This window comes from Syngnathus floridae, chromosome 3 (genome assembly GCF_059516105.1).
Source record: "Syngnathus floridae isolate MCC-2025c chromosome 3, RoL_Sflo_1.0, whole genome shotgun sequence".
NCBI lineage: Eukaryota > Metazoa > Chordata > Actinopteri > Syngnathiformes > Syngnathidae > Syngnathus > Syngnathus floridae.
The window spans coordinates 5,523,598-5,549,998 of NC_142415.1; the positions used below are offsets into that span (position 1 = coordinate 5,523,598).

Genomic DNA, 26,401 nt, shown 5'->3' on the forward strand with positions numbered 1-26,401 from the left:
TTTGACCAAGATAATGTTTTATTTGAATACAGCAATAGCGAATAAACTGGAAGTTTGACTTAAAGTTGTGTCAATTTGTTTTGATCACAGCCAAGTTGATTTCATCAATTCAAAGGCTTTGCTACAAATTAATTATTACTCAGAATTTTATCTAAAGGCAAGCCTGGGATATTATATTTGTAATACACAGACTATGGAATGACGTTATGAAGACTTTTTAATATGTCACGACAGTAGGGTGCCCACAGCATGTAGGTTAAGGTCACCAATTGATTTGATTAATTTGAAATTCCTCGACATGTTTTGGGACACATTTAGAATTACATGAGTCACAAATAGACATAAGATTGTCAGAGTCAGAGACAAAAAGCAGAGATGTGATCCTGAGGCCGCCAATCCGGACTCCTTACCGCCTCGGCTGCGCCTAGAAATTCTGTCCATACAAGTTATGAACAGAATCTATAACAAAGGGCAGCCTTGGAAACTAATCCGACTTACTGCCGGAAATGCGGGCCAAACTCTGGCATCAGTGGTACAGGGACCGAATCGCCCTTATCAGTGCGTTTTGTACCTCATACACCCGGAGCACCCTCCACAGAACTCCCCGAGGGACACGGTTGAATGCCTTCCCCAAGTCCACAAAACACATGTTGACTCCCACGCACCCTCCAGGATCCTGCATCATCCTCAATGTAAATATCATAATGTACAAAATACAGTAATCCCGTTTATCACGGATAATTGGTTCCAAGACCATTCGCGATTGGTAGAAATCCGCGATGCAGAGAAAATATATTGATACAATAGCCACAAAAGACTTTTATGAACCTTTATTGTGGTTTTATATACTTTATTGTTTTCTTAAACTCTTCTTTTTATTTCTAAGACAGGAAACTGTTGGATTTCCTTCGAAATGATTTATACTTTTATAGTATCTCTGTTGCACAGTAACAAAACGGATTTCATATGAATAGGTGCTCGATAGTACTGACCCAAAATAATCCATACCCTCCCAAAAAAAAAAAAGTACAATGTGCGGTACCCATCCCTAGAGGAAACGAGAGAGATAAGTGAAGCTGAAAGCATTGCATGAAGAAAGAAAATCTTCCTTGTCACTCCCTTCCTGTTGAGAGACTGTTGTTGGAGTGAGTCACTAATTTGCTCTCACATTTGAGTTAATATTTCCATAAAGAAAACCATGTGTGGTTGTAGTGTATCTGAAGCAAGAGTTGTATCTACAGTTGAACATTTTTGAGTCTTAGATTTTCAAAATTTGTCAGAGTTAATTCTATATTTTCTTTGGTTTCTGATTAATATTATCAAATACATCTGTTTTTTCTTATTTTGTCATTGTGATACTAAATAAAAGGTACAACGGTATATTTTTAGCATCACATTGAATTCAACAATGTTCAGTGTTCAGGCAAAGTGTTTGTCATTTTCACAAAGCACTGAATGCCACCGATCTCCAGACTCTATGAGCTTGGACTTGTACATTTCTGTCTGGTCATTAAAAGTCTGATATGTTCAATGAACACTGAACATTGTTGAATTTAACAGCAATTGTAAACCTATAAGGCCAGCACACTGACATTTCTGCATTCCACATTTTTACTGTTCTGACAAACAAATCTTTTATTCCTTTAACAAGCGGGCTTGCAGTTTGTTGCCACCAAGTGGTCAACACAATTAATGCACAGGTTCAGGAATAAGCAGGTAAGCGGAATGGTGGGAAATCATTTTCTATAGCGCTTCTTCTCAATAGCAGCACGAATGAGCTGAAGCCTATCATCACTGACTGGTCGCCAGGCACTCAATTTGGACAGATGGTCATTCGTACTCATCTACTAAGGACAATCCAAATTATGGCTGTCAAACTCAATGCCTAGGTGCCATATGCCCCCAACTCATACTGCACTGTATATTTGTGTTGCACACCAAACAGAGAACCCCCAAGCCGCACCCCCACCCGAAAAAAAAAAAAAATTAAAATCAAAACCAAATTACAAAGGTGGGAAGGATACAGTGCACAAGAGGTCCACTGATGTACACAGTTTCAGCGACGGTCTCCTGTAGCCTCAAGGGTGTTGGTTTGCTGTGGAGCTTCTCTTCCTTCAAGTTGCGACTTCTCTTTTTCTCACTGGCTGCTGCTCTCCACTGCAGAGGCTGTGCGGAGGGAGCTACAACATCACAAAAAAGTATCAAAGTGGAAAATTAGCCTCAGAATGATTTCAACGGACAAGAGCAGTTCCCAATATAGATGTTTGTGTAGGTAAATAACCACAGGCTGTTCACTTGATAAATTCGGGGTTAGGGGGTGAACGAGGAAATGCCTACTTTTTGCTGACTGCATGCGCGGATAATCGCTTTGGAATCCACTAATGGAGCATGTGCATGTCGAACATGTATTTATCAAGTTGGCTTTCGATGGAAAAGGAAACGACAATCAGCCTCTTTGGGATTGATGAAGACAGAGGTGACGTGGATGAGCAGGGTAAAGGAGTCCCCGCATTCAGCCTCTGAGGTGACTGAAAATTGCCTTTCCATTGTCCCCTACACACAGTATTGCGTCTTAACGGATGCAGAAAGAATCTGACTTATTCTTCTCATTCAAATGTTCTTTTCATTTCACGCAAATGTAAATCCAATCATAAAGCAAATTGTAAAAATCAAGTAAACAATCATATAATGAAGCATGACACACGTTGCCAGCCCTGTAGCGTTTTAGTGTTTCCCCTTTTTCATCGCACTTCTTAATTGCTACTGCCAGTAAGGTCAACAGGTTGGGAAAATAGTGACCACCAAGCAACAACCTCTGATGCTACTACACAAAAATTGATATATGCTCCTCTGTCTACAAGAATTTTGACACTAACTAAACTAACTTTGTCTTCATATCGCGAACTACTTGCTGTTTATGACATACAATTTTGTCTTTGAAGTTTCAACACTGCTCACCGCTGCCCAGTGATCTGATGACACGGCCTGTCCTCTGGCCCACAAAGCAGCCGTTGTCTTGCTGCTCCACACTTCCATCATCTGTGCACAAAAGGAACTGTCTTTGACATCTCACTGGGTCACCTCCTATTGGCTTGTATTTAAGTGTGACGGATGCATGTTACCATATTTTTCAAGGGGGTGTGGGGGTTATAAATGTCGTCAAAATGTCAACCACAAAAGAGCAGAGCTGACGTCAACTTACCTTTGTCACCTAGCTCTGCACCTCTGTCAAGGGGGATAATCGGCGGTGAAGTCTGGATGCCCGATTTGTACCGCAAAAGAAGCACAAGGCGAAAAACTGCCCTTCGGGATTAATAGGACAGGAGAATTCAGTCCGATGAGCAGCAGCAACTGACATGTTGACAGAACTCAAAATTTGATTCAAAGTAATTTACTTAAAAATTTGAATGAGTCCGATGACGAGCCAGCAGCCAACTTCACCGCACACCTTTTGGGCACCCATCTCCAGGAACACCTCCATATACTCCAACACAGAAAGCCAGGTGAGTATTCTCTGTTGTGAGATGGACTGGACAACAGAAAACAAATTTGGAAATGATGGCTATGACACGAACAGATTTTTTTCTACATGTGCACATAATCCACTTGTAAGGATTATGAAAAGTAGAATAATTGATCTTGTTTTCGCTAGTCAAACACTCCTGGGCATTGTCCCAGCGGATGTTTTGGGATCTAAAGACAGTCTCTCCAAACAAAATTCATCTTTGATGGCGCTTGAACAACCATCAGAATTCGGCCTGTCGAAATGTAAACGTTGGATTTGAAAAGATTGGAACCACTGGAGGACGACCGTTCAGCCAAGTGTGTCCGCTTAAAGCACTTTCTTTTCAAATAGGCAGCAGAGGAAGTACCATAGGTGGACTTCAAGAGAAATGTAAGTCAAATGTACCCTTACAGATTTCCATTAAATGCATAACCAACAAACAAACAACTCGCTGTACAACTGTTTTCATTTTCCTGATCAAAGAATATCTCAATTGAGTGTACAAGGTGAAAACTGGACCATCCCTTTATGAGTGCTCACCACAGTTAAGGCACATTTCAGGCCTCTGCGCAGAATGCTGTCATTGAAAAGCACCAGGAGATTGGAAGCAGAATACACTGAAAAACACACAAAGTCACACAATGAATCCCATAAACATTTGCACATTTCAATCCTAACCCTGGCAAATTGTGAGTTGGGGGAAATAAGGACGTCTTCCTCAGTATATCTACAGTTAAAAAGAAGAACCCATTTTTATGTTTCTTTCCAAGCATATACAACATTTTAGATGACTAACACTCTATTCTATTCCTACTGTGGCATGATGCTATGACACAACACAGCAGAATATTTTAATTTTAATTTGCTAATTGAAAGAGACTCTTTATAAATATGTGTTGCCGTAAAAACTTGTAATGAAGTCAAAGAGAATTTGACATTCCTAGCATCATGTCTTTTCTTTCTGTTTCCTTCTGACTAGGTTTCACTTTCATGTTTAGTCATATTGGTTGAAGACAGGAAACTGTTGGGTTTCCTTCGAAATGATTTATACTTTTATAGTATCTCTGTTGCACAGTAACAACACGGCCCATTTTGCTGATTCTGGACACATACTGAACATGATTGCAATTACAAAAATTAATAGAATTCTATTCTGCAGGTATGCATATATGAAAACCTAAAAGAAATTCTAAGCATGACCTCTTATATAAAATGAAATTCTATTCATGAATTAAACAATATTCCACTTGCAATATGGGAATGTGTGATTCGGTCTGAATAATATAGCAGCTTTGGTGCAGCACTTTTACATATATTACTTTACTAATTCTTAAATAATTCTCTTGTGTGAAAAGTCCACTATTCAACTTTAAAAGAGACAATAAAAAAAAAAAAATTCAACACCTTTGATGCTTTTTCGTAGTTTGTGTTCCAATGCAATTTCTATTCATATCAATGATGATTTAAGAGGTTTGGTCACTCAACAAATGAAATTCTTATCACAACGCACAGGAGTTTCCTTCCACATTCCAGAAACATGTTGGGTGAAGTGCAGATTCTGAATTGTGTATTTTGGGCAACCATTAACACTTTCCCGATTCATTGTTTAAGGTGATTTTAAAGAAACTGTTTTTATAATCCCTTTTCCATATGTTGCATCAGTCTTGATTCTTTCAGTTTCCTTTTGACATGCTTTCAGTTTCATTCTGTCTCATTCAGGATGGTAATTCTATTTAAAGGTCATTGATGTAGGTGTGGTTCAGGATCTCTTCATTTATTAATTTACTCGCTTTAAATAATAATAAAAAAAAGCCTTCTGTGACCCCAGTAAAAGTCTAAAACTTCCTTTAGACTTTCAGTTTTCAGTCCAAGACTGTGAGAATTGTTAGATGTAAATCCACAAAAGACAAAAAGAACACCCCAGTTGCAATCGATTCAATAGCCAGGGCATACTAAATACATGCTGAGGGGATTTATGCGTAGTAGAATCATGTTTATCCATCCGTCCACCTTTTTTGTTCACTAGTTATCCAGTTCAGGCATCTGGCATCTATCCCAGCTTGGGGCAAAAGACAGAGTACAACCTGGATTGATCTCCATTCCATCGCATGGGACTTATTATAACGACAGAAAAAAAATCACACTCACATTCACACCATAGCTACTGTAAATGGGAGCACTCATTCTGTCTGTACAGAAATCAAATTCGAGTGTTTGTATTAGAACAGTGATTTGTTTGTTGTACCATATGTTTTAGTCCTTTCTAGATTTCTTGTTGGGATTTGATCTGAGTTTGTTTGCTTGTTTGTTTGTTTGTTTGTTTGTTTGTTTGTTTGTTTGTTTGTTTGTTTGTTTAATTCGGCAAGTACAACACACTCATTACAGCATTGGGATGTGTAATAAATAAAATGTATTATCTTTCTAGTTCCCTTGTAACTAACTTGGCTAACTAGTAATCAATTTATGGAGCATTACGAAACATAGCCAAATGTCACAGAGATGTATCTTTCTGTTATATCAGTAAGCGACTGTGCATAGACTGTTTTTTTTTTCTTACCAAGTTCAGATAGTTCATGGGAATCTGCAAATCTTCCTGCAAAAAAGAATCAGTGTTTAATGATGGTTTCTTCATGTGAACCGCCGTATTATTTACTAATTGGGACTTTCTTATGGCCGTTTTAAGCGCCTTAAATATTCTGGGAAGTCACTCACCTGCGATTAGGTAAGAAATAGTCCGAACTGTGCTCTCCACCTGTGCCGTTGCAGTTGGGTTCCTTCTAACATACTCTGTATAACGCTCGTAAACCCGAGTCAATTTATCAATGTGCTCCTTGAAGAGAGACATTTTGTAGCGCAAACTGAAAATCTACACTCTACATTTAATTGGTGTTCTAAACGCCATTATTTTTAGAATATTGCATATAGAATATAGCTGAGAATATTGTAAACACAGGGGTTTCCGCTTGCAGGGCAAACTTCCGGAGTAGTTGTCCTACATCTTTTTTATTCCCGCTGTTCAAGTGCCTTGGAGTGCATTAGTTCCGGCCATGAGTATATAAAACCCCCGTTTCTTCCAGAGTCCTGCCTCGCACGCTATTGTTGCATCAGCGCTCAGTAGCTTCGCGCCGTAGAAATGTCGATCACAGGAGAACAAGGTAATTTTTCCCAATTTATCTTCTCGTAGTCTAGTTTTAAAATGTCGTTGAACTGTCACTCATATAACACGTAGCCTAGCTTTCTGATTGTAAAATGTGGGCATGCTTAGCTGCGTGACAGTCGTTGCTGCACTCGCTGGAAAAACCTGGCCATTTGGTACTTTGGAATAATATGCACAATGATTTTTATTGTTATTATTATCATCATCATCATTATTCTTAAGATTTCTCATTTTATGTGATGAAATAGACTATTTGCAAGTATTTATTCATAAACTTTGGAAGCGTATCTGTAACTAATCGGGTGTTTAAACAATGTAACACGAAATTAATTAACTTAGAAATGACACTACGTTGCAATTTTGAACCTTGACATGTTCTGACCACATGGATAAAATTTCAAATACCTGGTGTGTGTGTGTATTTTTTTTTTCCAAAACTTTGTGTCTGATGTAATATTTTCATTTATGAAGTCATAATGTACAGGAAATACTGCACAAAGGCTTTTTCAATTTTTCTATTAAGCTGTCACCCGTTTTCCAATATATGTTTTGTAGTTAGACTACTACAATTCGATTTAAATCTTCAAGTTGAATTTAAAATGAGTTACGGTTATTGTTGTGCGCACGAATTGATTAAAATGTAACAGTATTTTCTGTACGGGGGTTAAGGAGAGCCCACCCCCCGTTGTCAGTAGAATATTTTCGGTTTCGTTTTGACTTTGCTTCATTTTCATTCTTAGTAATTGGAGGATGCTTAAAGGAAAACGTTCGGTTTCACTTTTAGTTTACCAAATAGAGCAGAAATTTCCTGTGCTTTTTTCCCCCAAAGGATCCAAATAATTCGTCATCTTTCATTTGTTTATATCTGTTGATGGATTAATACACCCATGGTTTAAGATTGATCATATTCATAACTATGACCTAATTTTTGTGGATAATGATGTTTCTTTAAATGCATGACCAAGATCTTAGTCTTATTTTGTATATCACAAAAACATTAGAAGAAATTAGCCAAATAAGAATATTGCAATTGCTCTGGTACCTCAGAAAGCATTGCTTTTCTTTCTTTCTTTTTCAAGCTTCTCATTTCTGTACCATGAAAGGTGCATCACATTCAGTGGTACATTCTGTCATGTATTGCAAGGAGAAAATGACATTTGGCAACAGTCAGGCATCACCTTATCAAAGACTAAATCAAAATACGATAGATGACAAACTGGAGTGTGAGTTGCTGCAAATGTTTCATGAGCTTTTTGCTAATTTCCTTCTTTGCACTGTCCTTTCACTGGTGAAACTAATCGCAGCTGGCCGGGGGGAAACCTGTTACTGATTGTTTCAGGCTGGTGCAGCCTAGTCTTATCTGCAACTATTTGCTTTCTTTCTATTTTGCAGCCTTTGAGTATGGCTTCTTGCTCCAAATAAAAGAGGATGCTGCACTGGCAGCAGCACTGAATGACTACCTAAGAACTCGCAGCTACCTGGCTGGTTTCAGCCCTTCTCAGGCTGACCAGCGGGCACTTAAGCTTCTCCACAGGCCCCCAGACCCACAACATGTCCACGCTCTGCGTTGGTACAGACACATAACATGCCTCCAGCAAGACCTGAGCCCAGACAGCAGCAGTGAGTAGACAGTCGAAGACCTCAGCAGGCTAGACTTGTCTGTGGAACCAGTTAGGACATTGACGTCCTCAGGCAGGGAAAGTGGTTAGTCGCCCCCAATATAAACACTAGCGCTAACACTTGCTGTTAGTCGGACATGTGCTTGCATATGCTACATGTTTTCAAAATGGACAAACATGGAAAAAAAATAGATGCTCTAATATTAGTTTTGCCATGAAAGTAGTTTTGTTGCTGCGCAGGCCAGTGTGACAGTAGGACCAACTGCTTTGAGTAGTCATTATCAGTCAGATTATGAGCAGTCATGTGATGGATGTTATGAATCATGTTACAAATATGCATACACAAGAGCAAGTGATCAAAATGTGAAGTCACATTTGTGGAAAAAAAATTTGTGACCTTCCAAATTGGATGGATCATGTTACAAATATGCATACACGAGACAAGCGATCAAAATGTGAAGTCGCATTTGTGGAAAAAAAGTTAGTGACCTACCAAATGTTATCTTGCCTACTCTGTAATGCATGGACACTTGGATATTGTGGTCAAATAGAGGGGTGGGACTTGTGCTTTCATGGATTGCCTTATAACTAAATGTGGACCCAATTCATCTAGTATCCTTGTTTGTAGAAAGTCTAATGGTTGCATGGAATGTATTGACGTTCGGCAAATGAAGTATGTTTTGGCCCTGTTTAATACATTTGACAATCTGATTTCAGGGAAAGGAAAGAGGGTACAGCCTCAGTGGTCTCCACCAGCTGGAACAGATGTTCCCCAACTCCGACTCTATAATAGTCTCACCAGAGCAAAGGTAGTGAAGATATTTATTAAATCAAATGCATCATTGTTTTTGGTGTTGAAAAAACTTGCCAAAATTGAAGCTCTATGAACCTCAGTTAAATAAAGACCATGCACATTAGTGCGGTTCGTAAAACGTCTTCTATAAAACGGCTGCTTTTTTTACATAGTTCTCATTGTGTCAAACATGTAGAAAGAACAAAGAAAATGGATCATTACCATTTGAACACAACATATTTGATTTTCAATTTGTTTGTTGTTTGAGTGAAGAAATGGAATTACTACATGTTGCCATCTTGAAAATACTTTACTGTTAATGTTTTGAGTGACATTTTCACATAGGTCACATAGGCTTGTAAATACCAATGCGTTATATATTTCTATTTGACATGTCTATCGACACATGCAGCTCTAATGGCCCTCAAAAATAAGGGTCCAGGAAGTTACAACAAAACATGTAATCTGTAGCTATTAACTTGCTTTCTGTGAACTATTTCAGGAACTCTTTGTTCCTCAGAATGGAAACAAGGTCACATGGTACAGCTGTGGTCCAACAGTGTACGATGCCTCCCACATGGGACATGCCAGGTAAACGGGACACAGTGAAAAGCATTCCACCTGTCACCACCACACTGAAGTACAAATAAGTTCTCATTCCGAATGTCTTTCCAGATCATACATCTCTTTTGATATTCTGCGAAGAGTACTGAAGGACTACTTCAAGTATGATGTTTTTTACTGCATGAACATCACGGACATCGATGACAAAGTATGTACAAGCTATAAAGTAGCCATTTGTTAATGCAATAACTAGAGTCGAACGAGTATGCTCAAAGTTGGGGATTATGCTGCTCAGACTCACAGAATGGCAAACAAGGAGGGACACTAAATCGTGCCCCCTTGTGGAATCTTTTAACTTCCTCAAGCAGAGTACTTATGCGTTGATAAAAACCTACCTGAGGTCACTCGTGTTCGAAGAACATCTGGCCTCTGACTCATAAGTAGGAAACACGCACCTCGGAATCGTAAAGAAAACTGCACGTGTGACCAAAGGGGTGTCTCGCACATTCATGCTAGAACCTCCACTGACCTGCGTACTGATAGTAGTAGTAACCCCTGGTTTATAATATATAAGTTGACTCACCGGTCAGATGGTCAAAACTTTCTGTTGCTATTCTTACACAGATGATATTCTTCTTGTTCATGACTCATAGATTCCTCAACTTTGTAACGCTAACTTAAAGAATATTAACCAACACTTGGTGAACAGACCTTGAGATGACCACAGAGCCCTGATTAGTGTTTTTTACCATTTTAAAAGACATTTTATTTTTCCACTGAGGGAAATTAAGGGACTGTGATGCTTATTATACTTGATGTTTTAAGCAGTCGTTCGAGAAATTGATTTGTAACCATTTGTCTGTCAGATAATTAAAAGGGCACGTCAGAACTACCTAATGGACCAGTACAAGGAGAAGCAACCACAAGCTGTTCAAATACTGAAGGATGTGATGACTGCCCGAGTGGTGAGAAGTTACAAAAATAAACTTTGATGTCATTGTCAGCCCTAAGTTTGTGTGTCCAAACAAGTACCATCAAATTTTAACTATGGACATTCTACAATAGGTTACCAGTGGCTCTGTGATTTGAACATGCTTACTTGTTATCTTCAGCCCTTTCAGGCTCGCTTGGCCTCAACTACTGACGCAGATAAAAAACAGATGCTTGAAAGGCTTGCTGCTGCCATCACCAGTGCTTTGCAGCCTCTGCAGGCAGCATTGGAGAGTAAAGCTGCAGATGACATCGTGCAACCTCTGGCCCAGGTAAGACTTAACCTTAATTACAACCACAAATGTATTTCCTTCACAAGGCAACAACTTTGTTTTATTTTATATTTAGTATTTGGACAAATAACTGTGTTTACATTTTGGCTTTATCTTTTAATATATAGTTTCAGTATTCTGGCAATTTGTTTAACATTAAAATACAGTACTATTATAAAATGTTGTCTTTCTTCTAGGCACTGCTGGCAAATTCCAAGGACATGCTGTCTGACTGGCTGGACGGTCAGTTTGGAAGTGAAGTCACAGACAACTCAATCTTTGCTATTCTGCCTAAATTTTGGGAGGGAGAGTACCATAAAGACATGGACGCCTTGAATGTAAGTGGCACGGTGCAGTTTAATATGAAAGGTAACAGTGTGTCATAAACTACTCAGTGAATGTCTGTCTTGTTGGTTACCAAAGAGAAATGGTGGTATTGAATCAATGTGTTGCTTCAAAAATAAAATAGATATTGGAAAGCTAAAAAAATGGCAACATTTGAGTTTTGTACTCTGTATTTGGCTTAATATGATTATCATTGTATTTAGGCTTGTCACAAAAGTTACTATATCTGCTGTGATGAATAGGGCTCCAGATGAACTTTTAGCACAGGTTGCACTTATGCACCTAATGTTTTTTTCTTGGTTGCACCAGCGCTAAACTTGAATGCACCCAAATTTTTGACTGCATCACATTCACAAAGATGATAGGGAGCAAAATAAAACATCTCCAAAATATTTTCAAAAATTTAAAGAAGCTCATTTAAATCTGTGAGTGAAGACTGCACTTGTCCCAAGATTATCTTTGTTTTCTAGGTTCTTCCTCCTGATGTCCTTACCCGTGTCAGTGAATATGTGCCAGAAATTGTGGAGTTTGTGAAGAAGATTGTCTCAAATGGCTATGGGTAAAGTAGAGTGTAACACAATATTTATCATTTCAGTATAAATGCTAATGAGTAAAATGTTGTTTTCAGGTATGAATCAAATAGCTCTGTTTACTTTAACACTGCAAAGTTTGATGCCTGTCCAAAACACTCGTATGCCAAACTTGTGCCAGAGGCAGTTGGAGATCAGAAGGCTTTACAAGAGGGAGAAGGTACATGATACCATGTTTGGAATGATAACCATGAGCTAGCTTGTTTATATATTTTTGGGGCACCATGTTCCTAAATCCTAAAATGCCTACTTTCGAAACTTGAAAGTACCACCCATAGACTCTATAATTTTTTGTCGTGTGTATTTAAAAAAAAAAAAAAAAAAAACATTTAGGTGACCTCAGTATTTCTGCCGACCAGTTAAGTGAGAAAAAATCACCCAATGATTTTGCCTTGTGGAAAGCGTCTAAGCCCGGAGAGCCTTCATGGGACTCTCCTTGGGGAAAAGTAAGAAGAGTTTCCTTTTTGCTTCCCATTTGAGAGACCTTTTATGTACGATTGCTAAAAGTTTGGAAAACATTTTTTTTTTTTAATGTGTTAATAGGGAAGGCCTGGCTGGCATATTGAGTGCTCGGCCATGGCCGGCTCCATCTTGGGGGAGTCGATGGATATTCACGGTGGTGGGTTTGATCTCAGATTCCCCCATCATGACAACGAGCTGGCTCAGTCTGAGGTACAAAACTGACGAAAACGTTTTAACATTAATGTTATGTGAAACATTGGCAGCTTCTGATCATTACCGAGACCAACTATGTTTTGTGCTTTTGTTCTTCGTAGGCTTTCTTTGAGAATGATCATTGGGTCCGTTACTTCTTGCACACTGGTCACCTGACAATTGCAGGATGCAAGATGTCCAAATCTTTGAAAAATTTTATTACCATAAAGGAAGCCTTGGCAAAAAATACAGGTTTTTTAGTTATCTTTTTTTCCCTTATACTCTTAACTGACTGCCTGAGCATAAAAAAAAATGTTGTGCTCAATGAATTTGAGTGAAAGGGGTTGACAACACCAATCACACTTGATTTGTTCCTGGTTTTACACAGTAAAGGAAATGGCCAATTTGTATTTATGGACCAGAGACTTTGTGTAAACACCAATGTCATGCAAGATAAAAATTTTATAGCCTTGGATTTGTTAGAGGCCGACATAATTTGTGAGGACACTTGAAGCCAAGATGTACTGTACAGCTGTCGTCCCCAACTTATTTCCACCACAGACCGATTCACAAAAGTCTAGAACTTTTGGCGGATCGGCAACCCGTCACTAGGATAACAACAACCCTTTAATATGGTCACTGTGGTAACGCTCCTCATGAGTGATTAAAAACAACACAATAACTGGGGTATTTTGTAGATATATAAATGAATGATTCATAAAAGTCTATAACTTTGGCGGATCGGCAACCCATCACCAGGAAAACAACAACCCTTTAATATGGTCACTATGGTAATGGTCCTCGTGAATGATAAAAACAACACAAAAACTGGGGTATTTTATAGCTATATAAATGAACGTGAATAAAATAATACATTAAGTAAATTCAAACCAGATTTTAAGATCCTAATTTGACCCTATTAGAATTTTTAAAAGTTACATTAACTCACCCAACCGTTTCATTTAGAAGTTGAAATTCCTAATTACGTACTGTATGCTCATTGATCAAACGTCAAAGCTGCCTTTCTGTGTGCCAGTCACTGGCCAAAAGATTGGCAACACAAACTATACATCAATTCCCAAGAGAAAAAAATGATGCCAGAACAGGTCATTATTAGATCAAAAGGGAATTAAATTTGTGCAGCTCAAAGATGTCCATTTTATGAAGTAGTATTTGATAGTAAAGCTCCTGTGAAGTGTTCCTTTTTTAAAAGTGAGGAAATCCACACATCAAATGTGTGTTTTAACACGTAATTTGTCTTTTTCTTTTCACATTTGAAATGAAATAGTCTTGAAATAATAAGTCTGTGTTCCTGTTTGTTATTGCAGCCCGCCAGCTCCGTCTTGCTTTCTTGATGCATTCGTGGAAAGATACCTTGGATTACTCCCCCAACACTATGGAGTTAGTTGTCCAGTTTGAGAAGTTCCTGAATGTATGTGATACTGGCCAAATAAATCTCTCTCTCAAAAAAATCTGTTTATCCTAAATAATTTCATAATTAATATGTTGTGTTCTTTTCTTTCCTTTTGTGAACAGGAGTTTTTCTTGAATGTGAAGGACATTCTGCGTGCACCTACTGACATCACAGGGCAGTTTGAAAAGTGGGATGTAGCGGAGGTGGCACTTAACAAAAGGTAAGAGAAAAGAAATGCGGCGTCGCCTATTGGAGTTGATATCTTCTCTGGTCAGTCGTCATAATAAAAAGTTACAAATAAACGGACAAAAATGTGGTTCTGTTGTTGTCTGCTCCACCCTTCTACAAATTTAGGAGATTATGAAGTAAAAGCAAAATTGTTAAATAACAAAACAAAAGCTCGGCTGTAATGTAATTTTTAATCAATTTTATGTATTTTCTCTGCATAGAGCTACACAAATATTTAAAGGCCAAAAGAAACTAATAATTTCAATAGGCTAAGCTTTTTTACATTTTTCAGTCTAACTAATTTTAATTTAATTTAATTTTAATTCTATCAACACCAAAACACAACAAAATAGAAATTAAAACATGGAAAACAAAAAAGACCGGGGAAAAAAAAAAAACCTCCAGATAACTTTTGTATTGTTACAACTAGCAATCAGAAAAACTATGCAAAAAAAGTACCTCTGCTTTGGGTAGTTTATTGAATACTATCTGTCCTGTTTTGGAGAAGCTTTACTCAGGACAGACTTGTCTTCATCCAGCACCAAGGAGCAACAATTGCTTCAATGGGCCCACAAGGGGATGGCCACGACCACCCTTATAAATTTACTGGCCACCACCTCACTCTCCCCACCAGTGTAAAAGCATCACTTATGTATTTAATCCCAAATGCACAGCCAGCCCGGCCCCTCTTGGTATCCCCTCATGCTCAGCAGAACCCCTCCAGAACCCTCTGTTTTGGTTACAATAAAAGTACATCTTCATCATCATCATCAGTTTAAAGTCCGTTTTCCAGGCGCCGCTGGGTTGGACTGGGTTCTTGATATGGCTTTCTTCCACCGGGAACGGTCCGTGGCCATCTCGTGGTTGATGCCGAGTGCCTTCATGTCGGCTGACACGGTCGTCTGCCAGGTCTTTTTAGGTCGGCCACTGGGTCTTGTTCCCTCTACGTTATACGACATAACTTTCTTCACCCAGTCGTTCTCGTCCTTCCTCACTACATGTCCGTACCATCGCAGTCTGCCTCTCCTCACCACATCCACTATGGCCTCCACTCCCATCTTCTTTCTCAGCTCTGCACTGGGTTTTTTCTCCCTCATTGACACACCACACATCCATCTGATCATCCTCATTTCTGCTCTGTTTAGTTTTTCTTCGTGTTCTGTTTTCAGGGCCCATGCCTCACTTCCGTACGTCATACTACTTCTGACGCAGGCGGAGTACACTTGGCCTCTCATTTTCAGGGATGGGGCCTTAGATGTTAAGAAGGGCATGAGTTCCCTGAATTTCTTCCACCCGCTTCTCACCCTTGTAGTCACTGCTAGGTCCACCCCACCATCAGCGTTAAGCATGTCTCCAAGGTAGCAGAAGCTGTCCACCACCTCGTACATCTCCCCATCTACTATGAGCCCCTCTTGCTCAGCTGGGTCTGCTTGGGCGACTTCTCCCCTGCACCGCTTGCATTTGAAGGTCTCACTTGCAGCTAGTAGGCTGCCTTTTACTCCGCTGCATCTCCGGTGTACCCATCTCTGACAACCCTTGCACCGGATAGAGTTAGCTTGCACCCCCTTCCCGCAAACTCCACATGGCCATGCTCCTGACTGTGGTACCACTCCCAGGCCAGCACCACCGACCATGACCTTTGATTTTGCCGCATTCACCTTCATTCCTTTCACTTCCAGGCAGGTCTTCCATGCTGCTAGCTTCCTAGCTAGGTCTTCTCGACTGTGAGCCATCAATACCAGGTCATCCGCGTAGAGCAGCTCCCATGGTAGTCCACCCCTCACTTCCCTCGATACCACATCCATCACGATAGCAAACAATAATGGGCTGAGCACCGATCCCTGGTGCACCCCTACCCTTACTTCAAACCCATTACTCTCGCCAACTCCTGTTCTAACAGCTGTGCATGCTCTGCAGTAGAGAGTCATCACAGCCTTAACCAGTCCCTCTTCCACGCCCGACTTCCTTAGGGCCCATCTCACCACCTCCCTTGGCACCCTGTCGAATGCTTTTTCCAGGTCAACAAAAGCGAAGTACAACCTCTTCCTCTTCTCCTGGTGTTTCTCCTGCATCTGTCGGATGACAAAAATTGCGTCTGTTGTACCTTTACCAGGCATGAAGCCATACTGCATCTTGTCCACCTCTACCCGTGACCTCACCCTCCTTTCCAACACCCTCTCTAACAACTTCATTCCATGCTCCAGCAGCTTTATGGCCCTGTATGACCCGCATGCAAGTGGGTCCCCCTTCCCTTTGAATAGCGGCACCAGGATGCTTCTTGTCCAGTCCTCTGGAATGTGCCCCTCAGCGATGACACTGTTACACAGGTCAGTCATCCACTGCACACCGACGTCTCCCGCTGCCTTTAGCATCTCTGCCACCACTCCAGATGGTCCAGCTGCCTTTCCATCCTTCATGGCTTTCATGGCTTTCCCAACTTCCGTTCGCGTGATCTGGCCACATTCACCCTCCACTTCGTCGCATCCCACCTCTCCATCCCAGTCATTCTCCACATTCAGCAGCTTCTCCATGTACCTTCGCCATACTTCCTTCACTCCTCTGTTGTCTGTCACGATGTTGCCATCCTCATCCTTTACACAGTTTGCACCGGTCACATCACGCCTCTCCTTAACCATTTGCTTTGATATCTTGAAGAAGCTCTTTCGTCCTCTCTCACTCTCCAGTTCACTTGCAAATTCTTTCCTCTTGGTCTCTTGGGCCTCCCACACTGCTGTCCGTGACACCCACCTTGCTTCTACATACCGTGCTCGGTCTGGCTCCCTTTTAGATTTCTTCCATGCTTTATGGCACCTCCTCTTCTCATTCACCGCTCTTTCGACGCTGTCGTTCCACCACCATGTCTCTCTTTGTCTTGCTTTACCCTTTGACCATCCGCACACCTCCTCTGTAGCTTCAAGCAGAGCCTTCTTCATTGCCTGCCACTTGCCATCCACACCACCCGACTTCATCATCTCCTCCACTTCTTCTGCTATATGCTCAATCTTCTCCCTAAACTCATTTTTACTCCCTGCGCTATGTAGCTTCCACACCTTCAACTTGGGAGGATGCTTCTTAGCCCCCACCTTCTTGATTCGCAGAGTTAAGTCTCCGATGACTAGGCGATGCTGGGACACACACTCTTCTCCGGGGATTGCCTTGGCATCCCTGACCAGGTTGCGGTCCTCCTTTCTGACCATGATGTAATCTATTGTGCTCTTGTAGCCACCCGAACTGTATGTTACTAATTTGGCTTCGTCCTTCTTGAAAAGCGTGTTGCACAGCACCAGCTCCAGTGCGTCCCCGAACTCTAGGATCCTCTCTCCTTCTGCGTTCCGCATGCCGTACCCCTGTCCCCCAAGTACCCCCTAAAAGCCATCTGACTCCCTCCCCACGTGTCCATTCAGATCACCTCCCAGAATTATGACCTCATTCTGGGGGATCCCTGACAGCACCATGATGGCCTTGTCCCAGAACGCATCCTTCTCGTCCTGACCTCTGCCAACTTGTCAGGCGCTTCCCAACGATCAACTTCACAAAGATGATCCGCTCATTTACCCTGCTAATACTGAGCACTTGATCTATCCACTTTTCTGCGATAAGTACTCCAACACCACCAGTCCCTTCATTGCAGCCTTGCCAGAAGAACTTGTACCTTCTTCCGAATGCACCCAGCATCCTTGCACTTCCACCCTTCCATCTCGACTCCTGGACACAGCAGACATCCACCCTTCTCCTGTGTAGAGCCTCAACCACCTCCCCGGATCGGTGCGACATGCTGCCGATGTTCCATGTAGCCACCCTAACACGTGCCTCCTGCCCCTCTCTATTCCGGTTCAGGCCTCCCCGCAGTCCATCGGGCTGAGAGCCGTCATATCCACCTGCGGTTTGGCCTCCTTTTCCATCATTCTTTTTGTCGTAGGCTGATGAAAATGCCCACGGGGTACTTAAGGCTGTACCCCGCCTCTTCTGTGTTTGTCTAGCCATACTGAGAATATTTTTGGAGCAAAAAGTTTTTACAGTCGAATGCCCTTCCTGACACCAACCCAAGGGGAAATTGATTTTCTGTAGGGGTTGACTCCCTTAGCCCATTCCTCTCCCGAGGAGCCCACTGGGCAGTGGTACTATTTAACCCATAGTTGGGGGCTGGTTCGTGGGCACCAGGGCGTGTCCACACACCGGTGGGCCTGCGTGCCGCACGTCTAGGGGCCAGACCTCCTCCGAGTCCCTTGTAGTTTTGCCTGGGTCCGTGTTGTACCCAGTTACCATGTGTCGCCGCGTGGAGGCACTACATAGGGCTTGCTGTTAGAGAGGCTATGTACTGGCAGGGAGAGACTTACGCACTCGGCTCTCCCGTTCGCATACTGCTAGCCAGCGGTGAGGGTTGACAGTGAGAAGTGACATACACTGGGCACTCCACCAACACACTAGACGCATCACAACAACCCGACTTGGTCTTATGAAGTCAGTCAGACTTATCTTATGCCTTATAATTGTTTTTGGGACTAAAAATGATAACTGTACTGTTTTTTATTAGATCATTAGTAACATGTATTAATAGTAACAAAGTACGTTTGTCAGAAGTTATTTCCTCAAGTCTTTCAGTGTACTCCCTAATATGTAGGTGTATCATCTGTGTCCTCTAGTTTTTACGACAAGAAGGCGGCCATCCACGTAGCTCTGTGTGACAACATTGACACCCGCACAGCCATGGAGGAGATGAGGCAGCTGGTTAATCAGAGCAACAGCTACATCGCCAGCAAGAAAGGTGCTAAACTGAGACCCAACCGCATGCTGATGGAAAGTATTGCCATGTATCTCACCAAAATGCTCAAGGTGAGAAAAGAAAAACAAAAAAGCCCTCTGGTGCATCCTGATTAGCTACTTTCAAATTATAACAATGTGAAAGCTTTATTTGGTCTGTGTTTTCATGTCAGAGCTTCTCATAAAAAAAGTTATTGATGTCTTCTAGATATTTGGTGCAATTGAAGGTTCAGAGCCCATTGGTTTCCCAGTTGGAGGACAAGAACAGAGCGTTGACGTAAGACAGAGCCATTTTTCTATCACCAGTCATTTCTAATATTTGCTGGACACCACTTATTTTGCGATAGCATAAGTAGAATTTATATACAAAATTATATGTATAAAATTTGTTAAGACAACAAATAGTCTTTCATGTGGCTGGTTTAATATAAATATTAATAGTTTTTATGTTTTTTTTAGCTGGAGAGCACAGTGATGCCTTACCTTTCAGTTCTGTCTACTTTCCGAGAGCAAGTACGAATAATTGCCAGACAGCAGAAGGGTAAGACCTGTAGATTTCTGCTCTGCTTTGATTTGACTTGTAACATTTCAAGTGTTGCACAAAAAACAGTAAGCAAAAGGGTTTTTTTTTTTCCACTAGCAGTGTAAGTATTTGTTTTTATATGTATTTTTCTACCAGTCATGGAGTTGCTGGTGCTTTGTGACGATGTCCGTGATGTTACATTACCGGAGCTGGGTGTCCGACTCGAAGATCATGAAGGTAACATAACATCCTGTTTTATATCATTGTAAGTAAGTAATTGTGTGCCATTTAGTTGTGTGGATATGAATTGACAGTACAGTACTGTATGTGGCTGTAGTATATCTATATCGCGCTCTTTTTCTCTCTCTCTCTCTCTTTTTCTCTCTCTCTCTCTCTCTTTCTCTCTTTCTCTCTTTCTCTCTTTCTCTCTTTCTCTCTCTCTCTCTCTCTCTCTCTCTCTCTCTCTCTCTCTCTCTCTCTCGTCCTAATGGAGGGAGGGATGGATGAAATAGCACAGTTGAATTGTTAGCAAAAAGAGAAGAAAAATCCTGAAGTGTCTTTTAAATCAGTTTTTTTTTTTTTTAGGACAGGGGTGACCAATCTTTTTTGACCAAAGGTCCACTTTTCATGCAGTCAGTCTCCTGTAATTGACTCATTAACGCATGTGGATGCACACATACACGTGTACACGCGTAAGCATGCACATGCACGCGCACTTGCATACCCACACGTACGCACATGCCCGCACGCATAAAAACATGCATACCATGTTGAACAACATATAACAATGCTCGTGCCATCGGCCCTCATCACAATCAAACAGCTTTGAAAAAATGCCTGCGCAGACAGACGGAGATGGGGAAATACCGAGCATGGATGGCGACATCAAACGTCGATGCTGCATCTTGTGCGCCAGTGTTACGGGCTTAAACATGAGCAAAACAGAAAAATAAATCGGATACAAGATAGGTGAGTTTGTAAAAAGGAAATGACGGCCTACTGAACCGGGGAGTCAGGATGCACTTATGTTGCGTGTTAAGAGCACAAATGTCACTTTCGTTACAGTTTTAAAATGCTGCTCCTGGTCCTCAAGTTTCCCTGTCTTTGCCAATGCCATCGCCGCATTGCAGATCAAACAAACAAGCTTGAAATAAGACGAGACAAAAAATACAAACAACTCAACTACTCCGAGTGCTAGCTGGCTGGTGACCGCGGGTCAAGTGCTCTCGACTGGTTCGGCACTTCTGTCTTTAGAGAAGCAAAGTAGGAGGAGCGCTGTGTATATTTGTGCTTGTCAAACTATTACCCACAAAAGTTTTTATTTTCGTAAATATCACAGCTAAGGCCAAATTCAGTTTATTAAGAGGCTTTATTCATGATGTAGTTATGCAGTGTGACTTTGTTGCAGGACTGCCAACTGTGGTGAAACTGGTGGACAAGGAGATTTTATTGAAGGAACACAATGAAAAGGTCAAGGTAAAGAGAGGCAGTGGTACCATGTACATTGCAGTGTGAGTTAGAACAAAGGTTTCTTTGCCAGTGACAGGGTTTTCTCAAATTTGATATGTATGTGTCGCTTCATAATAATGTAAGTAAAGTAGTATAAGTTTAATACAAAAGAAAGAGCAGGGAACTTAGATTAACCAGTCATTTCTTCCATTCCAATTTTGAATATACAGTATGTGAATACAATACTTAAGTGTGAACTATTTTGTTCATAGATGGAGGAAGAGAAGCAGAGGAAAAAAGAGGAGGCTGCTAGGAAGAAAGAAGAACAAGAGGTTTGTTTTGACCTCTTCGGCTCGTGAAAATATTGTGATTAATCAAACTGTAATGTTTCCTGATTTGTTTGTTCATGGCTTTTGTGTTTCAGATAGCTAAGCTTGCTAAAATGAAGATTCCTCCATCTGAGATGTTCCTTGCAGACACAGACAAATATTCCAAATTTGATGAAATGGTAACATGTTACACAGGTTCACAAATTACAGCTGTCACCTGGAAAAAAATGAAATATCAGCAAAATGCAAGCGTTTTCTATAATCCAGTATGCCTGTGAACCCCGCAATGAAAAGCAAGGAATATCTTGGCCATGTCTGACAATTTTACCAATAATATGTGAGGCTGGTGAGTCAGCACATCTAAATAGCCTATCTCAAGTTGTTCGAATGGAAAAGTCGATGTTCCTGACCTTTTCATGAGTCATATGAACCAATTAATTCTCACATACTATGTACAGGTCTCGTCATGTCATTTCTTCATTTGTCCGCAGGGTTTTCCCACACATGATGCTGAAGGGAAGGAACTCAGCAAAGGACAAGAAAAGAAACTGCGCAAGCTTTATGAAAATCAACAAAAGATACATAAAGAGTACCTTTTGAGCATTGCCGTGCAGTCAGGGGAGGCAAAAAAAACTAAATAAAAATATTTTCAGAAAGTTCAGTTCAATGGTCTGTTTAGTGTTTTTTCAAACCGATAATGTCTATAGTTTCATAGTCAAAACTGCGATTTTTTTTCTTTTTTAAACATCTATAAAAAATCTTACCATTACCAATAATAAATTAATTATAAATAGTAATTAATTGATTGGTTAATTACCAATACCATTTGAAAGATCTTCAAACATCCAGTTAAATATACAAGATACGATTTTTAAAGTCACGCTACTAAAATACTGGCACTCTGTTTGGCTCATAATTGTGAAAATCTGACCTTCACCGCACGTCGCTGTTTAAAAGCCAAATATTTATGAGAATCCAGAAAACAGTGTAAATGCTTGATGATCGGCTCTGAAGAATTTTTGACAAACACTGGAAAATAATCAACTCTGCTCATAAGTGAACCCAGATTAGGTACTCAGCTGTTAAATGGGGATGGAGGCATTTGTAGCCTTCTCCCAAATCCTTACTGTGGACCAATCACATGCTATATTTAGTTTTTAACCCGTTATCCTCAGCGTTCTTAAATCTATTTTCAGATCCATTCAGTTTCAAGAATCTGAAGAAGCTAACAGTCACATTTGTATTGTGTGGCACTACAAATCACTCAAAATGTAATGTATTTCAATGTAATTTATTGAATATTATAGTAATGGCCATATGAAGAATTTTGATTTGATTTGTTTATTTCAGCAAGCACAGCACATAAATGATACAATTTTTACATCTTCATTTCACCTTATGTTTTACAAGACTTGTCGAAAAGGTTAACGGGTTGAAGCAATTCTGCTTATCCCTGGTCCCGTCTGTTAGATATTCGCTCACTCCAACTTATTTTGCAAGAACCACACGGGAGACAAGCAAGTCCTTTTAGACACCTGCAGGTGGAGAGTTCACCCGTTGAATTAATGAAGTCTAAACTCTCCCTCCTGCAAGGGCATATTTATTAAGAGAAACAGAGTGGGGGTAAGAGTAGGCTGAATAGGAAGCCTTTGTCCTCTAGTCAAAACATATCAGGGGGTGTTTTACGACCTTGTGTAGGATGGCACAAGCTAGTTTATTTATTACCGGTTGCATTCCAACATAATCATACGATAAGGATAATCTGGAAAACCCTGACACTGTCTCAAATACAACCAAGGTTTCACTGCCAGACACAATCTACATTACTACATTACTACAGTACCATAATCATGAAAAGGGAGAAATAAAAGAAAACTGAATTTGACTTGTACAATGATTTGAATACAGTAATAAATGTTTAACTGAACATTTGAATAAGAAGCAGAGGTTTGACCAAGATAATGTTTTATTTGAATACAGCAATAGCGAATAAACTGGAAGTTTGACTTAAAGTTGTGTCAATTTGTTTTGATCACAGCCAAGTTGATTTCCTGAATTCAAAGGCTTTGCTGCAAATTAATTATTACTCAGAATTTTATCTAAAGGCAAGCCTGGGATATTATATTTGTAATACACAGACTATGGAATGACGTTATGAAGACTTTTTAATATGTCACGACAGTAGGGTGCCCACAGCATGTAGGTTAAGGTCACCAATTGATTTGATTAATTTGAAATTCCTCGACATGTTTTGGGACACATTTAGAATTACATGAGTCACAAATAGACATAAGATTGTCAGAGTCAGAGACAAAAAGCAGAGATGTGATCCTGAGGCCGCCAATCCGGACCCCTTACCGCCTCGGCTGCGCCTAGAAATTCTGTCCATACAAGTTATGAACAGAATCTGTAACAAAGGGCAGCCTTGGAAACTAATCCGACTTACTGCCGGAAATGCGGGCCAAACTCTGGCATCAGTGGTACAGGGACCGAATCGCCCTTATCAGTGCGTTTTGTACCTCATACACCCGGAACACCCTCCACAGAACTCCCCGAGGGACACGGTTGATGCCTTCCCCAAGTCCACAAAACACATGTTGACTCCCACGCACCCTCCAGGATCCTGCATTATCCTCAATGTAAATATCATAATGTACAAAATACAGTAATCCCGTTTATCACGGATAATTGGTTCCAAGACCATTCGCGATTGGTGGAAATCCGCGATGTAGAGAAAATATATTGATACAATAGCCACAAAAGACTTTTATGAACCTTTATTGTGGTTTTATATACTTTATTGTTTTCTTAAACTCTTCTTTTTATTTCTAAACACTTTTGAAAACATCAAACTGACTTCCAGAAACTTTCTTATTGATTTAAATAAATAAAATTGATAAGAGTAAATACATTATTACAATATCCACACAAGACTTTTATGAACCTTTTATGAAATATAAACGTGTCTGCACTTGCATGCTGGCCGGTTGACGCGCCCCCGCACGAGGGCATCTGCATTGTACTTTTAAATACTTTATTGTATTTTAAACACTTTTTAAAACATTTTAAAGTGTAAACGTGTCATGGCTCCGCTCTGCTCTCGCCGTGTTGGCCGGCTGATGCGACCCCGTGGCCCAGCGCGAGGGCATCCGCACAAGACTTTTATCATTTTATTTTTAAACATTTTATTGTATTCTTAAATATTTAAACATTTTAAACTAGTAACGTGTCACGGCTCCGCTCTTGCCATGCTGACTAGATGACGCACCCCTGCAGCCCACCGCGAGGGCATCCACGCAAAAAAAAAAATTTTAAAAAACTTTATTATACTTTTAAACACTTTATTGTATATTTAGATACTTTTTAAACTTTAAAAAGCTTGCTATGTCCTTATGCTTCGATGACGCACGACGCGAGCTCGCTGACCGGCTCGTCAGCTTGCCTCGTAGTCTTGCTCTGCCGGCATTCCAGCCCTCCATGTTTCCTTTAAACTTTCCCCAAATAAAGAGCCCGTGTTGCATTTGGTTGTCCTACCTCGTTTGTGACAAGAAAATGAAGTGCGAATCACAGATGCTGCTGAATCTGCTGACACAAACAAAGTGGAGGAGTGGATACGTAGCAGGAGATTGAGATAAGGCCTGGTTAGAGTTTACAGCTCTATGCCAATCATCGGCAAGGATACAGATCAACATGTTCCCATTGGTCACGTCTCCTCTACCGGCCAATAGTGTGCTGTAAAGTCATATAGGCAGACAAAGCCCTGCGCTCCAAGTGACGCCGCAAAAAGCCACGATGCACTGAATATATCTGCAATTTTTGTTTGCAGAAAAACCCACAATGCACCGAGGCCGCGATGCACCAATTATATCCACAATATTTGTTTTCATAAACACCTGCGATGCAACGAGGCCGCGATCGATGAACTGTGAAGTGGTGAGGGATTTCTGTAACTGAATAAGTCATAATAAAAAATAATGTATAAATATCAAGACATTAATCTGTCTTTCAAGGAAGGAGGAACAATAAGTAGTTCCTTGTTAATATCTCTAAATTCTATGCTTGGATAACTTTCAATTATGACACTAAATACAGTTGTCACAAAATATACGTAGTTGCACGAGCAAATGGCAAATGATCGTCTATGAAACTAGCTTCAGATATGTACATTCTGTTAGCTAATTATGGGCCAACGTTAACCGAAGGGAAATAAGTAGACCTACTAACTGAACTTGTTGCAAAACACAATTTTATAATCTTAAAATTATTTCTCATGTATGTTGAGTTCAGACCGAATTATAAATTACAGCCTATAAGCAAGGCAAGAATAAGGGAAGGCAGAAAATTAACTGACAAAATTAAGTTCAGTGTCTTGCTCTAGGACACTTTGACATGATCATTGAGCTTGAGGATTTGACCAGGCACCTTCAAGGTTGAAGTCCATCACTCTGTAACCGACCCACGCTGTGAAAGAGGCGAGAGTCACTGGGAATCACTGTTGGCTAGAAACAGTTGGTGGCTAGGAATCTGAAAATGGGAGGTGGTACTTCATCTCACGGGTTGACTTATGCTAATAGGGCTGGCTGTTAGAATTAGTAGCCCCTTGTAACTTTGCTTGGGGTAAGGGGGAACCTATTCAAATTTGCTACACTTGGTGAAAACACCCCCAGGAAGACACAGAAAAGTCAGTTGATGTCTAGGGTTCACCGTTTTAAAATGGGAAGGGGGTACTTATTCTCGCGGGTTGATTTATTGGGCTGCTTGGGGAGGGGGGAACCTGTTCAAATTTGTTACACTTGGTGAAAACAGCCTAAGAAGACACAGAAAAAGTAAATTGATCCTGCCATGAACGGTGCTGCCAGGCCCTACTGGGAGAAAGACACATTTCAGTGTCTTGCTCAAGGACTCTTGGACATGATCACCAGGCTTGAGGATTGAACTCGCCATCTATTTTTCATCTATTTTATTTTGATGAATAAGCAAATGCCGCCTCAGGCTTGTGTCCCCCGTGCCAAAAAACGCTACTGGCAGACGTGGACCCGCTAAAGTCCAGAGTAGTCCAGGCGTGGTATCGGTTAGTTCCTGATTGAGCAGCATGATCGCCTCTAGAGTGCCGGATTGCTGCCTGGGTGTTTGGAGGAATACCTTTGACGGCTCTCGCTTCCTGTTGGCGGCGAGGGTGAGGCCCTGGCTGTGGCTTGGGGACTTGAG

At 40.8% G+C, this 26,401-nt stretch overlaps 3 protein-coding genes and 1 long non-coding RNA gene across 7 annotated transcripts in view; 2 read left to right on the forward strand and 2 right to left on the reverse strand.

Annotated features, from left to right (window-relative positions):
• Nucleotides 1-6,508, reverse strand: LOC148400154 (peroxisomal membrane protein PEX16-like). 3 transcript variants are annotated; one of them, XM_088370720.1, is made up of 8 exons: nt 6,218-6,508; nt 6,063-6,098; nt 4,046-4,122; nt 3,396-3,529; nt 3,203-3,303; nt 2,959-3,039; nt 2,025-2,180; nt 1-1,839 (listed from the first exon to the last, which is right to left on the reverse strand). In XM_088370720.1, the coding sequence occupies exons 1-8, from the start codon at nt 6,348-6,350 to the stop codon at nt 1,814-1,816; spliced, it is 744 nt and encodes a 247-aa protein (XP_088226846.1). In that variant the 5' UTR covers nt 6,351-6,508; the 3' UTR covers nt 1-1,813. The 3 variants fall into 3 exon arrangements, with proteins under 3 accessions (XP_088226846.1, XP_088226847.1, XP_088226845.1); XM_088370721.1 differs by having other exon boundaries at nt 1-1,847; nt 6,218-6,507; XM_088370719.1 differs by having other exon boundaries at nt 1-2,180; nt 6,218-6,506.
• Nucleotides 6,507-21,854, forward strand: LOC148400155 (cysteine--tRNA ligase, cytoplasmic-like). 2 transcript variants are annotated; one of them, XM_088370711.1, is made up of 23 exons: nt 6,512-6,660; nt 8,055-8,282; nt 8,999-9,090; nt 9,577-9,665; nt 9,750-9,846; nt 10,505-10,603; nt 10,751-10,900; nt 11,098-11,238; nt 11,716-11,804; nt 11,874-11,995; nt 12,169-12,281; nt 12,379-12,507; nt 12,612-12,741; nt 13,818-13,921; nt 14,026-14,123; nt 18,775-18,964; nt 19,101-19,169; nt 19,352-19,433; nt 19,572-19,652; nt 20,824-20,891; nt 21,137-21,196; nt 21,289-21,372; nt 21,685-21,854. In XM_088370711.1, exons 1-23 carry the CDS (start codon nt 6,639-6,641, stop codon nt 21,832-21,834), a joined length of 2,487 nt encoding a protein of 828 aa, XP_088226837.1. In that variant the 5' UTR covers nt 6,512-6,638; the 3' UTR covers nt 21,835-21,854. The 2 variants fall into 2 exon arrangements, with proteins under 2 accessions (XP_088226838.1, XP_088226837.1); XM_088370712.1 differs by lacking the exon at nt 8,055-8,282 and having other exon boundaries at nt 6,507-6,660.
• LOC148400156 (uncharacterized) lies at nt 20,845-24,956 on the reverse strand. Its single transcript, XR_015857446.1, has 2 exons — nt 24,728-24,956; nt 20,845-23,816 (listed from the first exon to the last, which is right to left on the reverse strand). It is a non-coding gene; the product is annotated as an uncharacterized LOC148400156 (long non-coding RNA).
• Nucleotides 24,822-26,401, forward strand: part of LOC148400157 (G2/mitotic-specific cyclin-B2-like) — a 6,449-nt gene continuing 4,869 nt past the window's right edge. The window contains exon 1 of the mRNA XM_088370724.1: nt 24,822-25,126. Within this exon, the coding sequence (XP_088226850.1) occupies nt 25,031-25,126 (96 nt within the window). The 5' untranslated portion in view covers nt 24,822-25,030. The remainder of the gene's footprint in view (nt 25,127-26,401) is intronic.

Bases quoted from the DNA above. Each gene is read 5' to 3' on its own strand.
- LOC148400154 (XM_088370719.1), bottom strand. From the start codon at position 6,350: ATGTCTCTCTTCAAGGAGCACATTGATAAATTGACTCGGGTTTACGAG. The intron at 6,099-6,217 runs GTGAGTGACTTC...TCTTTTTTGCAG, and splicing joins TATTTCTTACCTAATCGCAG to GAAGATTTGCAGATTCCCAT. The intron at 4,123-6,062 runs GTAAGAAAAAAA...TGTGTTTTTCAG, and splicing joins CCATGAACTATCTGAACTTG to TGTATTCTGCTTCCAATCTC.
- LOC148400155 (XM_088370711.1), top strand. From the start codon at position 6,639: ATGTCGATCACAGGAGAACAAG. The intron at 8,283-8,998 runs GTGAGTAGACAG...ATCTGATTTCAG, and splicing joins CCTGAGCCCAGACAGCAGCA to GGAAAGGAAAGAGGGTACAG. The intron at 19,653-20,823 runs GTAACATAACAT...ACTTTGTTGCAG, and splicing joins CCGACTCGAAGATCATGAAG to GACTGCCAACTGTGGTGAAA.